Source organism: Acomys russatus, chromosome X (genome assembly GCF_903995435.1).
Source record: "Acomys russatus chromosome X, mAcoRus1.1, whole genome shotgun sequence".
Classification (NCBI taxonomy): Eukaryota; Metazoa; Chordata; class Mammalia; order Rodentia; family Muridae; genus Acomys; species Acomys russatus.
In genome coordinates, this window is record NC_067169.1 from 7,143,376 (window position 1) to 7,160,446 (window position 17,071).

Consider the following 17,071-nt stretch of genomic DNA (forward strand, 5'->3'; position numbering starts at 1 on the left):
TTGTACTGTACATTCAGCATTATAACAACAGAACTTGAAATCTTGAAAATGTCAGTTTTCACTATGGACATTCTCCATACAAAGTACCTTTCCAGGCCTAAATTCTGGAAAAAGTTCTGTGACACTTGGCAACAGCTTGGTGGCATCATGCTGCATAATCCCGGCCAATGGTAGAGTCATCTTTCCATCCTTAGATTCTGCCTGTGTTGCTTCCTGAAGTCCCACCTCAGATTCTGAGCCAGAGGAACTACTGAAGTCCACTTTCTCTGAGGCCAAAGAGGAAGGGACAATGATGGAGGGCAAGATGATGCTTTCTCCATCTTCAGACACTGCAACAAGGAAGAGAAACCCCTGTGGCACGTAACTGTGAACATACCTCCTCAAATTCAGCCAATACGCTTTTCTCGGCTAAAATGCATGTCTCTATGGCAGGGGATATATATAGTCCAAGCACGCAGATCACTTTTTTTTTTTTTTTTTTTGGTTTTTCGAGACAGGGTTTCTCTGTGTAGCCTTGGCCATCCTGGACTCACTTTGTAGACCAGGCTGGCTTTGAACTCACAGCGATCTGCCTGCCTCTGCCTCCCGAGTGCTGGGATTAAAGGCGTGCGCCACCACGCCCGGCTCGCAGATCACTTTTATGCAGGCCAGAAAACTCATCCAGCTTACTATTTCCCACTATCCCCAACTCACCTTGGACCTGGTCCCCTAGGGTTGTGATAAGAGAAAATAAACTCTATTACTACATTTCCACAAATGACTAATACTGTGCCCAGTATTGGGATGAATAGCAAAATTATATTAATACTGCATATTAATCAGGCCCTGTTATGCTCCAGTTCAGAGATCTATATGATGGAGAATTGTTAAAAGCCCACAGTATAAAAACTAAATTCTATACACAAAGTTAAATAACATTTTCCCTGCAAACTAAAGAAAATGGCTCAAAGCTCCACCTGGAGGAATTTAGGTTCACATAGCCTCAAGATAGAGAAGACCAAGACCGGGCATGGTGGCATACACCTTTGACTGCAGCACTCAGGAAGCAGAGGCAAGCAAAACTCTGTGAGTTCAAGGCTAGCCTGGTGCACATAGACTTCCGTAGACTTCCAGGCCAGCCAAAGAGACACAGTGTGGCCCTCTTTCCACAAGCCCCCCAACTCCCCCCACCCCCGCTGCAAAAAAAAAAAAAAATGTTCTTTTCCAATTCTAAATCTATGGCAGGATTAACACTTCACAGGTATAAGAATGGTGAAATGACAACTCAGACCTTATCGATCTTTAAAAATCACGGAATACAAGTGATAACTGCATTCCAGAAGGTTGATTTTTGAGACAGTGCTCTGTTACACAGTCCTAGCTAGCCTCAAACTAGCAGTCACCCTCCTGCCTTCAGAGTACTGGGAACATAAGCATACACTACCATGCCCAGATTTTTTAAAAATTAAAAAATAAAACCCCACAGAATTTCCAAACACAAGTATATAATTCAGCTGTGTCAGAAAGTCTTGGGGGAACAAAGAACGCGGTAGCGCATACATGGAATCCCAGCACCAGGAAGACAGAAACAGAAGGATTGCTGCACGTTTGAAGGCAGTCTGGCCTATTATAGAAAATTCCAGTGAGGGGCTTCATCATAAGACCCTGTCTTTAAAAAAACAAATTTTGGGAAACTCTTCTGAATCAGACACTCCAGAAGAATCGGCTATCTAGGTAACTGTGACGGGCAGCCTAATTTGTGAAGCAACAAGTTAAATTATTTTTTTATTTCAACGTTATTGCTTTATTATATTTATTTGTATTTTATTATGTTTTCTTGTCTCACCCATGGTTTCTTCCCAGATTTTTTGCATTTGTATTTTTTCTTTGTTAATTTTAATTTATTACAATTTATTCAGAGTACATCCCGATTGTTATTCCCCTCACTTGTATTTTCCCGTTCCCACCCTTTCCGAGGTTCTGTTCTTTTCTTTCTTTTCTTTTTGTGGGGGATGGTGTTTAGGCTTTTTTCGAGACTGGGTTTCTCCATCTACCCTGGCTGTCCTGGACTCATTTTGTAGACCACGCTGGCCTCAAACTCACAGCAATCCACCTGCTTCTGCCTCCCGAGTACACCACAATGCCCAGCTTAAATTACTAATTGCTGACTGTGTTATTGAACTTTTGACAAAATGTCTATTCAATATCAGTATTTGACAGTATATAATTTTTTTTTCTAGAAGTGCCATCCTTTTCTAACAGATAGTTCCTAAAAGCCCCTTAAGCATGCCAAAAGCCTGGTTTTATGAATAGAAACTCTATCCTAAAAGGAAAGTAGACCGTTTCTACTTACCATCAGTAATACCATCTTGATCCTCTTCCTTCACTGGTCCTAGGGGTGAAGGTGGGGGAGGCATGAACTTGCAATCAATATTTTCACACATCAGCATCAGAGTCATCTTATCATAATCCGATAAAACCAAGGTGATCTCCCGAATATGAACACTGATACACAATACCCTTGAGCTCTCTTCAAGTCTCAAGCATTTAAAGCATCACAGAAGGACTATGTATGTTTTAAGAGTGCAGAAGAGTCCTGTGTGTGCGCGTTGCGTACGTACGTACGTGTCTGTGCGCGAGCGCGCACGTGCTTGCGTGATGCATGTGCTTGCGTGATGCGCAAATCTCAGCATTCAAGAGGCAGAAGCAGGTAGATCTGAGTTTGAGGCCAACCAGGGCTACATAGCAAAAACCTATCTCAAAAACAAGCAAACAAAAACGTAAGAACATATACAGAAAATGTAGCTTCTGCCTTCAGAAATATATGGTATAGCTAAACTTCATCTCTCACGTGGGGTACGAGAGCTTCCAAGAGCTGTTGGAAACCTTTTCCCTATCATACTGGGTTTCGTTTCCTACCTTGTTCAATCTCCTAATTGAATATTCTTCCCAGTTTGAAAACAAAGAAAAAAAAAAAAAAAAAGCTGGGGGCCGGCCGTAGTGGCACCCACCTTTAATCTCAGCACTCCAGAGGCAGAGGCAGGCGCATCTCTGTGAGTCTGAGGCCAGCCTGGCCTACAAAGAGAGTTCCAGGACAGCCAGGGCTGTTACACAGAGAAACCCAGTTTTGATAAACAGAAACAAAAATGGATCTTCCTCACCAGTCCCCAAGTCCTTGATATACAGCTTCTGTCTGTACTTTGGCAGCTGCTCATCCTTCTCAGTATTTTTTAACCTTGGGCAATACTCAATAACTGGTCCCGAAGAACATATTTTGCTTTGCTTTGGGTTTTGTTTTTTTAATATTTATTTATGATTATTATTATGTATACACTGATCTGCTTGCATGACTCCTGCAAGCCAGAAGAGGGCGCGATATCACATTACAAGATCATATACAGATGGTTATGAGCCGCCATGTGGTTGCTGGGAATTGAGCTCAGGACCTTTGCCAAGAGCAGGAGGCGCTCTTAAACACTGAGCCATCTCTCCAGCCCTGCTTTGGTTTTTCAAGAAAAGGTGTCTGTGTATTCCTGGCTGTCTTGGAATTGATCTGTACATTGAGGGTGGCCTTGAATTCAAAGATCCACCTGCCTCTGCCTCCCACGTGCTGGGATCAAAGGTGAGCAGGACCAGGACTGGCTAAAGGCCTGTTGTGGGTTCTATGTATAGGGGCACTTACTCTGTATGTACATCTCTACACCAGAACAGGGCGCTGGATCCCTATTATAGATGGTTGTAATTGCCATGTGGATGCTGGAAATTCAACTCGGGATCTCTGGAAAGAGCTCTTAATGCTGAGTCACCTCTCCAGCCCCCCACCCCGCCCCCTATTTTGTTCCAATGTTTTCCCACAAAGTCTCACGCAGCCTAAGTATTGGCATTACAGGCGTGCGCTACATCGCCTGCACAAACATGCTTTTGTTCTACATACTTCCCTCTTTCAACAATCACCCTTGCCAGCCAATATGGCAGCACATGCCTGTAACCTCAACACTTGGGAGTCAGAGGCTGGGTGATTAGCTGTTCTTAACTACACACCAAGTTCAAGGCTGGTCTGCACTGTATGAATCCTGCCTCACATGGCAACAAGAAAAGCCCCCAAGGAAGCTGACAAGATGGCTCAGTGGGTACCACTAACCCTAACAAGCTGAGATTAATCCCCAGGGCCACATGGTAGCAGGGAAGAACTGATTCCTTCAAGCTGTCCTCTGACCTGTGTGTTGGGTCTTGTGCTTCCACACACAAATAAAATACACGTGAGTTTCAAATAAACAAACAACAATGAAAAAAAGAGGCTGGACCAAGGAATGGCTCAGCAGAAAAAGCAACTACTGTTCTTGCAGAAGACCCGTAACAGCTCACAATATCACGTAACTCCAGCTCCAGAGGAGCTGAAATGTTCTTCTGACTTCCTAGAGAACCAGGCACACGCCTGGTACACATACACACATGCAGGCAAGACACCGAGATCCGCACAGATAAATACATCTGTTAAAAATATGATAAAGAGAGGCTGGAGAGATGGCTCGGTGGTTAAGAGTACTGGCTGTTCTTCAAGAGGACCTGAGTTCAATTCCCAGCAACCACATGGTAGCTCACAACCATCTGATTCCTTCTTCGTGTGTGCGTGAAAATGGAGCGCTCATATACATACAAATAAATAAATAAGTCTTTTAAAATAATGATAAAGACACTTGATCTCTTTTAAAGGTGTGGTACGGGGGGCTTGGAGAGATGGCTCAGTCATCAAGAGCACTGGCTTTCTCTTTCAGACAAACTGATTCTGATTTCCAGCACCCGCATGGTGGCTCACAACCATCTGTAGCCTTAGTTCCAGCATATCCAATTGGCATCTGTGGGCGATGAACAGACATACATGCAGGCAGAAACACCACTACACATAAAATTAAATCAATCTAAAGAAAACCCCCCAAGGACCGATGAGACAGCTTACTGGATAAAGAAGTTTGCTGCACACAAGCTTAGCCACGAGAGTGAGTTGAATCCCTGGGACCGATGAGAGATGGAAGGAAACAACCAACTCCACAAAGTCGTCCTCTGACCTCTAGACGTGTCGGGGTACACCACACAAAATAATAATCACCTGTATTTTTTTTTTTTTTTAAATTTTGGGACCAGATCTCTCTCTATGTCTCCCTGGCTTGTCCTGGAACTTTCTATGGAGACAAGGCTAGTCCCAAATTCAGAAATCCACCTACCTCTGCTTCCCACCCTAATTTTAATCCAAAGAAGACATATTTTGCCCCGACTCACCTCATTTCTACAATTTTACCACATCTTGCCTGCCTAAAGGAAACTTCCCAGTCAGATTATCAAGGCTGTTTGGGGTGGGGTGGGTTGGAGTGAGGTGGGGGTGGAGGTTAGCAGATGCTTTCCTATCATGTGACCACAAACTTAAAACCCCCCCAAAAGCATTAACCATCTTATTGATTACAGAAGAAAAACCGGGGAATGATTACAAATGACAAATTCAAGTGTCAGATATCAAGTGAAATATGCAGTTGGGAGTAGAACCTTCAGTGTCCTGACCCTCAAAATCTATTCTTTTCCATTCGGCTACATTATTGAACAATCATGTTGGCTAGCACCTCGTTATGTCGTCAAACCTCAAATAATGTATATAAAAAGAGACCACAAAATTTGTTTTACCCTTGGTTTTTGCTATTGACCAATAGGTTTCCCATTTCTTAATACAAAAGACGAACAAAGAGAAGCCTGCTGAGGCCTGGTACTCCTATGTCTTTAATCCCAGCACATGGGAGGCAGAGGCAACTAGAGCTCTGTGAATTCCAGGCCGGCCTGGTCCACATAGTTAGTCCCAGGCCAGACAGCTACACGATGAGACCCTGTCTCAAAACAACAAACACCACTCACTAATTCATTTCCCCATTGCTTTTCTGCTTGTTTGTTTGAGACAGGGTTTCACTACTTAGCTCTGACAATTCTGGAACTCACTATGTAACCAGCCTGGCCTCGAACTTACAGAGATCCGCCTGCCTCTGCCTCTTAGAACCACCATGCCTGGCTTCCCATTACTTCCTTATTTCTCATTTCCTCAAATCACTAGAAAAGTCGTATCTTTACACCAAACGTCTGAGTCATTACACCTTTAACCACAACACGAAGCAAACAGGAGCAGGAAGACCCACACTTCAAGTCATCCTCAGCTATATATGAAGCTGAGAGGCCAGACTGTGACACGTGAGACCCTATCTTAAAACAAAACAAAAATGCTGTGTGAGCTCCATTATGCCTGTTTTTCCTTCCAAAAATCTGCTTAAGCCAGGTGATGCTGGGGCACGCCTATAATCCCAGCACTCGGGAGGCAGAGGCAGGTGGATTGCTGTGAGTTCGAGGCCAGTCTGGTCTACAAAGCGAGTCCAAGGCTACACAGAGAAACCCTGTCTCGAAAAACCAAACAACAACAACAAAATCTGCTCAAAAGCACGGCATGGCATAGCGGTGCACGTCTTTGACCCCAGCACTCAAGGAGACAGAGGCAGGTGGATCTCTGTGAGTCAGAGGCAGCCGGGTCTACATTGAGCTCCAAGACAGCCAAGGAGGCTACACGGAGAAACACCATCTCAAACGATTTTTTTGTGTGTTTGTTTTTCTTTTTGGATAGACATGGCGATGCATGCCTTTAATGCCAGCACTGTCGGGACGGACGCAACATAAGCAGGAGATCAAGGTCATCTTTATATCTAGAATTTGACCAGCCTAAGGGACATGACATCCTGTTTTCAAAAAGAAACAAAACACTGGGTATGTGGATGCACACATTTAATCCCAGCACTTAGGAGGCAGAGAAAGGCATATCTCTTTAAGGACATCCTGGTCAGTATAGTTAGTCCCAGGCTAGCCTGGGCCGCACTATGAAACTGTCTTAGTCACACTGTTTTATTGCTGTGATGAGACACCATGACCAAGGCAGCACTTATGAAAGAAAGCATTTAGGGGGCTTGCTTACAGTTCCAGAGGTTTCGGTCATTACATCACGGCGGCAAGCATGGCAGCAAACAGGCAGACACAATGCTGGTGAAACAGCTGAAGGTTTTACATCCTGACCCTCACTCAAGAGGCAGGCAGACAGGACAGACTGGGCAAGGTGTGGTCATTTTGGAACCTCAAAGCGCACCCCCAGGGATATACTTCCACCAAAAAGGCCACACCTCCTCATTCTTCTAATCCATCTCACATAGTGCCACTCCCCGGTTACTAAGCACTCTGATGAATGAGCCTATGGGGGCCAAATGTATCCAAACCAACACACCACACACACACACACACACACACACACACACACACACGCAGTCTCAAAAAAGAGTTTGTTAAAAAAAAAAAAGAAAAGAAAAGAAAAGAAAAACCACTTCCCAGAAGTCGCCCTTAATCGCCTACACCCCCTTTCGATTATTACAAAGTGCATTTCTAAGTCAAGTAATGTGAGGGGATCAATGCCAAGGAAGACGGGAACTCATAGAAGAAGGAACCCCTACAGGACGAGACAACCTGGAAACAAGCATACCAGGGTACTGACATTCTCTCTAATATAGCTTCCACTTCTGGGAAGTTACCTCAGCAAAGTAGGAACTAGGAATCTGCCCCCACCCACCCTCTTCTTTACCTTCCCTAGTCAAGATCAGCAAATCAGACCCCAAAACTAACAATTGTGGTAGCTCGTTAAAGGTTACTAGGACAATCTACACAGAAGTGTGTGCTTCTAGTTGGTTTAGGGCTTAATAGAAATGACGGCTTTGCTTTTGCTTCATGAATGACTACTGCTGCATGGGGTGGCTCTGTGTAAGAAACATTTACCAAAAGACATGGCACATACCCATAGCCCCTGCTATTCCCGAGCAGGAGATGGCTGAGCAACACAGTGAGCAACCTAGTCTCGAGAGGGGGTTGGAGGGAGAACAGAGGGGAAGCAACACCCAAATCCAGTCACTGAGTCTCAAAAGCTAAGCTGAAAAGTGGGGTTTTTGAGACAAGAGTTTCAGGTAGCTCAAGCTGATCTTGAACTCACAGCTCAAGACCCCATATTTCAGATTGCCCTGCCTCTGCCTCCCAAGCGTGCTATGATTGCAGGCCTACATTACCATGCCCTGGGCTAATCAACTGGGAAGCTTTTTTTTTTTTTTAAAGATTTATTTATTATGTATATAATGTTCCTCCTGACTGTACACCTGCACGCCAGAAGAGGGCACCATATCTCATAGGTGGTTGTAAGCCACCACGTGGTTGCTGGGAATTGAACTCAAGACCTCTGGAAGAACAGTCGGTGTTCTTAACCTCTGAGCCATCTCGCCAGCCCTCAACTGGGAAGCTTTTTAATCTACAACTCAACAGCATAAAATTTAATTTGGAAGGGTAAACAACAAACATCATCATCTACGTTTTTGGGCAGTGAAGTAACCACAGGGCAATGCAAAGAATAAACTGTAACCGACAGCTAGAGGTTCCAGATGACCCAATCTAAAATTCAGAAAACAGATGGGACCTCATAGCAGCACCACACTGTTTATCAAAGTTTACCACAAATGCCAAATGGGCCATCGGTGGTCCTACAAACTGACAAATCAGTCAAGTTCTGCTAGCTGCAGAACGTTTAAAAGTTCTACACGGTTTTAAACTTCTCCAGAGTTCAAGTTTTCTTTATCTCAAGGGAGGTTAAAAAAAACAATAAAATCTAGCCAGGTGGTGATGGCACTTGGGAAACAGAGGCAGGTGGATTTCTGTGAGTTCAAGGCCAGCCTGGTCTACAGAGCGAGTTTTGCGACAGCCAGAGCTACAGGCAGAAAACCCCAAGAACTAGTCGGGGAATGATTTGCGCCAAACACATTTACTCACTGACATGAAATTATAAGCTTACCCTTCTTAATCTACAAACTCTTTAATGGCCAAAAGCTGCACTCGTTCTAACCTCTAACTTTGAAGTGAATCTACGAACAGTATTATCAAACCAGCAGGCACTTAAATACACCAGGTGACAAGAAATCACCATTCCCCCCCCCCCCCCCCCCCCCCCGCCTTGTCACTAATCAGCAATTTGAGACTGAACATTACAAGAATAAAAGCCTGAGTTTGGTAACTGAACTGACAATGGGAACGGCAGACAGAGCAAACGCATAGTCGAGAACGACGGCAGAAATCAAGTATAGAACTCAGAGCCCAAGACAGACTTATGCAGGAGAAAACGCACTACACTGCCAGTTTTACAACACTAAAGAGCACCGATCACAGTGGGGTCCATCTTTTAATCCCAGCACACGGGAAACAGAGGCAGGTGGATCTCTACGAGTTTGAGACCATCTGGCATCATACACAGTGAGCTCCAGGACAGGCAGGGCTATGCTGAGAGACCCTGTGTCTGAGAAACAAAGAGAGAGAATCACCTGCATAGCAAAGGGGTTGCAGGCTCCCCATTGTCTGCTGGTATCTTTGGCTCCCCATTGTCTGCTGGTATCTTTGGCTTTCGTCTTCTGCCACCTCATTGATGTCTGAATAGTCCACAGCATCCTCTCTACTCCGAATCCATCCTATGGATTTAAGAATAAACAAACAAACAAACAGATGGAGCTATCTCAAGAAAGACGCAAGTAATTCTCATTTCCTTTACACAATCCCCACTTAAAAGTAGGTGTGTGGTAGCTAGCCCCCTCCCCTAACCCACATGACAGTCCCCATGGCCCACACTTCACCTTCATCATCTACCAAGGCCCTGTCAGGCCCAGCCAGTTCTTCATTTGCCGTGAGTTCAGTGATCAAGCTGCCCAGACCCAGAGGCCCCAAGCCTGCAAGATGCTTCTTACACTCCTGAAAAAGGGATGGCACAAGAGTCGAAAGTAACAACTAAACCTGAAGGTACTACGTAAAGTTATTCATCTCCCCTGCTCATAGCGAAATCACAAACGCACTTGAGAAGTGATTCCACGATGGGCTCAAAGGAACATCACATTCAAGAACTGTATAGGAAATCCACCACACTCCGTATAGATCAGACCCAGAAGACACAGGTTCCACGCATGGACCTGGCTCTGGAGCCACTCCAGATCAGCCAAAGCCAGGAAAGCGGAGCCCCGAGAAGCTTCCAGAAGGATCCTACGCCACAGCGGTTCTGATCGATCCCTTTATTAGGTTTAACTATATTTTTCCAACCAGCCAAGTAGAACGTCACCTTCAAACCAAACCCCTCGGTGTCGGTGACAGCCACTTAGCAGTTTTCCTGTTTCTCCCCAGTCTTCCTCTGACTCGAGCCCCTCCCCCGCCCCCCACCCCCGGCCTCTCTCTCCACTACTCCCCAAAACCAGTAAAAGGGCGGGAGTTGAGAGCGGGGGGGGGGGAGTCCTCCGCGTCCCCAGAACAGGCTACGACGCCCCCCCCCACTTGCCGGTTCCCACACAGCCTCCGCTCGTCCACCACCAGCTCCCCAAGCCTCACCGCCCTCCGCCTCAGGCCCACGCCCACGCCTCACTTCATCCAAGACGCCTTCGCCCTCCAGCTGCCCCGCTCCATTGATGTTGCCGAACAGGAACCCGGTTAGAGAAAACGGGCCTCCTCCGGCGGGATCCTCATCGCTGTCTGTGTCTGACATGACGCCGGCGGCAGCCCAGACCAGCCTGGCCCCATGGGCCGAAAACAAACACGTCAGTCTTCAGTTGCACAGCGGTCGCTTGCCGGTGCCGAGGAGCTCCGTGACCCGACCAGTCCGGAAGTTGGGGGGAAAGAAAACCGGAAAGACCGGGCTGGCCCACCAGAGCAGAGACTCAGGAGGACTACTTCAAACTGTTTTTGATTGGTCCGCCCAAGACCAAGGAGGCCGGGTGGTTGGTCAAAAGAACCGTTCAGTCCCGCCCATCGGCGGAGCGAGACCCTTCGGGTTGCGAGGACAGGGGCGACGGTTTTCCTCCAATAAGAAAGAAGTTCGGAGGCCACATGACCTATGCCCCCTGGGAACGGGGGGGGGGGGTGTCACGGGTTCAGTACGCGGAAGTAAGGATTCCAGCCGCCTTTTCCGGTTTGTGACGTTCCCCCAAAGGACCGTTGCCAGACATTGTGCTAGGGGTCAGGTTGCTACTTACTTATTCAGAATTTACATCTTCCCATAGCAAAATGTGAAGCTTAGTAAAAATGAGCAACCGGAACTTCGAGATTCACAGCGTTTAACATTTTCATAGATTTCTGTTTGGTTGGTTGGTTGGTTGGTTGGTTGGTTTTCAGAGCACTTGTGGGCAAGACTCTAGGTTTGATTCCCAGCGCCAAAGTGAAGGAAGGAAGGAAGGAATGAGTAATAAAAAGCTGGGAGAAAGCGGAGGGAGGGAGGGAGAAAGTATAAAGGGCTGGGGCTACAGCTCACTGGCAGAATGCTTGCCTGTGTGCGTGAGTTCGGAGACCTGGGTTCGATTCCCAGGACTTAAAATTAACTTTCCAGCGGGGCGTGGTGCATTCAGGAAGGCAGAGGCAGGCGGATCGCTGGGAGCTCCAGGCCAGCCTGGTCCTACAGAGCTAGCTCCAGGACAGTCAGTGCTACACAGAGAAACAATGTCTGGGAAAAAATTGGTCTCTCCTATCATGCTGGCCTTGAATAAGATCCAAAAAATGAATAGATGACTTTGTCAGATATCAGACTCTGAGATATGCGGATCTGTGAACCCAAGGCCAGGCTGGTACTAAATTCCAGGCTAATTGGGGAGCCCGACTCTGTCTAAAACACATTAAATAAATAAATAATAACATATTTGAATAGAAATCTTTAGCCAGCAAGATGCTTCAGCGGGTAAAACACCCGCCACCAATCGGCAGGATTGTGTCACCTTTGAAACATGAGGAAGTAGACATTTTCAGCCCTCCACAAAGTATCCTTGGAATTGGAGCATCTTCTTTGTTCTCAAACCGTGGAATTAATCAAGGTTCCTACTTTTGATTATTTGTGAAGGTTTTCTTTTCTAGTTTTCTTTGTTTTGAGACAGGGTCTCATTCAATTTTCCTAGGCCTGGCCTTGAGTTTTGCATTCTCTTGCCTCAGCTTCCAAGTAACTGAGATTAGAAGTCTTTGCTACCAAGTTCAGACCTGCAATTACATTTCATCATCTCCTTTTTTGTATATGCATGAGGAAGTGCCCCAGCCTGCAGGGTTCGACTAAAACTTGGGAGGAAGTTCACCTGTTGAAAATGCAAGACACAAAGAAGGAGAGCAAGTCTGATTGATCAAACTCTCAAACTTTATTAGTCAGGCAGCAGTATTTGTAAGTCAGAAGGCAGGGAAGCATATTGCTATAGCAACCCAGCTGCAGGCTTTTCTCAAAACACAGGGAATTCTATGCAGGGTCATAATGTCCTGCACACAGGGTATTTGGCTTCCTCTTTGTCTAGTCTAACTGCTAAACCCTAACAGGGTTGCTCCATCCCTATCTGTTTTTAGCCTAACTGCTGACCCACAACAGGGTCAGCTAGTTTCTGGTGAAAGGCAAGCTCTGGGAAAGACAGAGACTTAAAGGTGCAGGCTCTGACAAGATGGCTGAACATTGGCCATATGGCCTATTGTCCCTACAGGGAAGTTTTCTTTCTTTTAAGATTTGTTTGTTTGTTTGTTTGTTTCAAGACAGGGTTTCTTCATGTAGCCTTGACTGTCCTGGAATCACTTTGTAGACCAGGATGGCCTCGAAATCACCGTGATCCACCAGCCTCTGCCTCTGGAGTGCTAAGGCGTGCACCACCGCACTTTTAAGATTCTTTTTTTTTAAATTTAGCTGTATGTGTCTGTATATGGGTATAAGAATCTGGAGTGTGCAGTTTTCTACAGAGGCAAGAGCTATTGATGACCCCTGGAGTTGGTGTACAGGGAGTGGGAGCTCCTTGATTGTGGGTACCAAGAGCTGAATTCAGGTCCTCCAGAAGAGCAGCAAGCACTCAGTCTTTTATTCTATGTGCATTGGCATGAGGGTGTCAGATCCTCAGGAACTGGAGTTATAGACAGTTGTGAGCTGCCGTATGGCTGCTGAGAATTGAACCCTGTCTCAAAAACAATATAACAACAATGATGATGAGATTGAAACTCTCCATAACACACATTAAAAAAAAAAGACTTACTTATGTTCGTTTAATGCATATAAGTGTGTTTTTTGCTTGTATGTATGTGCACTGAGTGCATGCCTGGTGAATTACAAATGAACTGCCACCAACCCACCCTGAGTTCCATCCGCAGGACTTTGGCACCTTCTTCATATTAAATGTTTCTTGGCATATTTCATGATCTGATAGACTTGACCCAGTGTAGGGAGTTTTTCCAGAACTGAAGGTATAAGCATTTTCTTCAGCATATAACCATTATTTTTATCCAGTCTTGTGGTCAGCTTGACCTTTTCTGAGGAATTTTCCCAGTCTTTGGGATGGAGTTAAGTCTGTTTCTAACAAAATGGAGTCTGACAGCTTTTAACATGATCTCTTTAGATTGAAACTCCTACTGTGGCCCTTCATAACACACGTTTTTTGTTGTTGTTGTTCTTTTTTTTTGTTTTGTTTTTTTTTCAAGACAGGGTTTCTCTGTGTAGTCTTGGCTGTCCTGGGCTCACTTTGTAGACCAGGCTGGCCTTGAACTCTCAGTGATCCGCCTGCCTCTGCCTCCCAAGTGCTAGGATTAAAGGTGTGTGCCACCATGTCTGGCTTCATAACACACTTGAAAAATATTTACTTATTTTTATTTAATACATATGAGTGTGTTGTCTGCATGTAGGTTTGTGCACTGTGTGTATGCCTGGTGATGACAGAGGTCAGTGGAGGACATCTGATTCCATGTTTACTGGTGTAACAGAAAGTTGTGAGCTGTCATGTGAATGCTGGAAATTGAACTTGGGTCCTCTATAGGGATACCAAGTGATCTTATCAATTGAACCATCTCTTCAGCCTCTTTATTTCTGTTTGTTTGTATTGTTTTTTTGTTTTAAGGTTTTTTTGGAGGGGGTAGGTGGTTTGATTTTTTTTGACACACGATTTCTTTGTTTAGCCTTGGACATCCATCCTAAAACTCCCTCTGTAAACCAGACTGGCCTCAAACTCACAGAGATTTACCTACCTCTGCGTTTGCAGTGCTGAGATTAAAGGCTTGAGCCACCACCACCGCCTGGCTCTTTTATTCTTGTAAAGACTTTTTAAAAAAAAATTTCCATTTTTAAATGTCTTGTGGGGACCAAACAAAAGCCATCTTACACCAAGCCTCTGTCTTGCCCCCAGAGTGAACTCCCCCCTTCCCCCATGTTCCCCAAGTTTTTGGAAAGCCCACAAAAGTACACCTGGTAAAACCTGAAGTTGGCAGCATGGAGCCAACTCATAAAGTGAAAAACCCACAATGTTACAGTAGATAAAAAATTAGATAAGATTCCCCTTGTGGCTTGGCCCAAACCCCCTACCCTATCATACCCTATCAGCATTAAGGCCAACGTCTCTAAAACCTGCTTATCCAATTATGCAACAGCTAGGTTTCAAAAGCCTTGCTTACCTTTATAAAACCTGTAACCTAAGAGTTGAGGCCACCACCTTCCTCAGTTTCTGGGGAACTGATGGTTCTTGCTCCAGAGCTTGCTCAATAAAAAGACCCTGTGTATCTTGCATCCGGTTGGTCTCTGGTGGTCTACGGGGGTCTCGTGACTTGGGCAGAACAGTATGTTTTTGTATATAATATATGTGTACTAAATGCATATAGAGCACCACAGAGGCCAGAAGATGTCAGATCCCAGAGTTGAAGGGAGGGAGGGAGGGAGGGAGAGAGAGGGAGAGGAGAGAGGAGGAGAGGAGAGAGAGAGAGAGAGAGAGAGAGAGAGAGAGAGATATGGGTGTGTGTGTGGGGGGGGGAAGAGTTGGCCTAGGCTGCACATCTTGAGGCAAAGATTCAAGATTTCATCCTTGGGCCTGAGTAATAAAAAAAAAAACAAAAACAAACCAAAAACAAACAAACAAACAATTTTAGGAGAGATACCAGAAATGTAAACAACATTACACCAGGAGCATACATAATATTTGGTGCCGGTGTTGACCTAGAGATCTTCCCAATTTTGTCAAGCAAAGTTTTAACAGCTGTTCTGGATGTGTAGTGATCATGCTGGACAGTAGGAGGTCTCTGGAACTTTCTCAAGCAAAGCCTGAAAAACCTCTCCTCATGTCTGATTTTTTCCCAGACATTGTTTCTCTGTGTAGCACTGACTGTCCTGGAGCTAGCTCTGTAGGACCAGGCTGGCCTGGAGCTCCCAGCGATCCGCCTGCCTCTGCCTTCCTGAATGCACCACGCCCCGCTGGAAAGTTAATTTTAAGTCCTGGGAATCGAACCCAGGTCTCCGAACTCACGCACACAGGCAAGCATTCTGCCAGTGAGCTGTAGCCCCAGCCCTTTATACTTTCTCCCTCCCTCCCTCCGCTTTCTCCCAGCTTTTTATTACTCATTCCTTCCTTCCTTCCTTCACTTTGGCGCTGGGAATCAAACCTAGAGTCTTGCCCACAAGTGCTCTGAAAACCAACCAACCAACCAACCAACCAACCAAACAGAAATCTATGAAAATGTTAAACGCTGTGAATCTCGAAGTTCCGGTTGCTCATTTTTACTAAGCTTCACATTTTGCTATGGGAAGATGTAAATTCTGAATAAGTAAGTAGCAACCTGACCCCTAGCACAATGTCTGGCAACGGTCCTTTGGGGGAACGTCACAAACCGGAAAAGGCGGCTGGAATCCTTACTTCCGCGTACTGAACCCGTGACACCCCCCCCCCCCGTTCCCAGGGGGCATAGGTCATGTGGCCTCCGAACTTCTTTCTTATTGGAGGAAAACCGTCGCCCCTGTCCTCGCAACCCGAAGGGTCTCGCTCCGCCGATGGGCGGGACTGAACGGTTCTTTTGACCAACCACCCGGCCTCCTTGGTCTTGGGCGGACCAATCAAAAACAGTTGGTGAAGTAGTCCTCCTGAGTCTCTGCTCTGGTGGGCCAGCCCGGTCTTTCCGGTTTTCTTTCCCCCCAACTTCCGGACTGGTCGGGTCACGGAGCTCCTCGGCACCGGCAAGCGACCGCTGTGCAACTGAAGACTGACGTGTTTGTTTTCGGCCCATGGGGCCAGGCTGGTCTGGGCTGCCGCCGGCGTCATGTCAGACACAGACAGCGATGAGGATCCCGCCGGAGGAGGCCCGTTTTCTCTAACCGGGTTCCTGTTCGGCAACATCAATGGAGCGGGGCAGCTGGAGGGCGAAGGCGTCTTGGATGAAGTGAGGCGTGGGCGTGGGCCTGAGGCGGAGGGCGGTGAGGCTTGGGGAGCTGGTGGTGGACGAGCGGAGGCTGTGTGGGAACCGGCAAGTGGGGGGGGGCGTCGTAGCCTGTTCTGGGGACGCGGAGGACTCCCCCCCCCCCGCTCCTCAACTCCCGCCCTTTTACTGGTTTTGGGGAGTAGTGGAGAGAGAGGCCGGGGGTGGGGGGCGGGGGAGGGGCTCGAGTCAGAGGAAGACTGGGGAGAAAACAGGAAAACTGCTAAGTGGCTGTCACCGACACCGAGGGGTTTGGTTTGAAGGTGACGTTCTACTTGGCTGGTTGGAAAAATAATAGTTAAACCTAATAAAGGGATCGATCAGAACCGCTGTGGCGTAGGATCCTTCTGGAAGCTTCTCGGGGCTCCGCTTTCCTGGCTTTGGCTGATCTGGAGTGGCTCCAGAGCCAGGTCCATGCGTGGAACCTGTGTCTTCTGGGTCTGATCTATACGGAGTGTGGTGGATTTCCTATACAGTTCTTGAATGTGATGTTCCTTTGAGCCCATCGTGGAATCACTTCTCAAGTGCGTTTGTGATTTCGCTATGAGCAGGGGAGATGAATAACTTTACGTAGTACCTTCAGGTTTAGTTGTTACTTTCGACTCTTGTGCCATCCCTTTTTCAGGAGTGTAAGAAGCATCTTGCAGGCTTGGGGCCTCTGGGTCTGGGCAGCTTGATCACTGAACTCACGGCAAATGAAGAACTGGCTGGGCCTGACAGGGCCTTGGTAGATGATGAAGGTGAAGTGTGGGCCATGGGGACTGTCATGTGGGTTAGGGGAGGGGGCTAG

General features: G+C 46.5%; 2 protein-coding genes across 2 annotated transcripts in view; one reads left to right on the forward strand and one right to left on the reverse strand.

The window, feature by feature from the left end:
- The window catches only part of LOC127184672 (transcription initiation factor TFIID subunit 1-like), a 57,309-nt gene extending 46,653 nt beyond the window's left edge, over positions 1–10,656 (reverse strand). The window contains 5 exon segments of the mRNA XM_051141013.1: positions 88–266; positions 2,333–2,452; positions 9,399–9,542; positions 9,705–9,819; positions 10,478–10,656. Coding sequence (XP_050996970.1) covers positions 88–266; positions 2,333–2,452; positions 9,399–9,542; positions 9,705–9,819; positions 10,478–10,597 — 678 coding nt within the window. The 5' untranslated portion in view covers positions 10,598–10,656.
- A 5,295-nt stretch (positions 10,657–15,951) lies between these two features.
- LOC127184673 (transcription initiation factor TFIID subunit 1-like) lies at positions 15,952–17,071 on the forward strand. Its single transcript, XM_051141014.1, has 2 exons — positions 15,952–16,245; positions 16,907–17,071. Exons 1-2 carry the CDS (start codon positions 16,126–16,128, stop codon positions 17,069–17,071), a joined length of 285 nt encoding a protein of 94 aa, XP_050996971.1. The 5' UTR covers positions 15,952–16,125.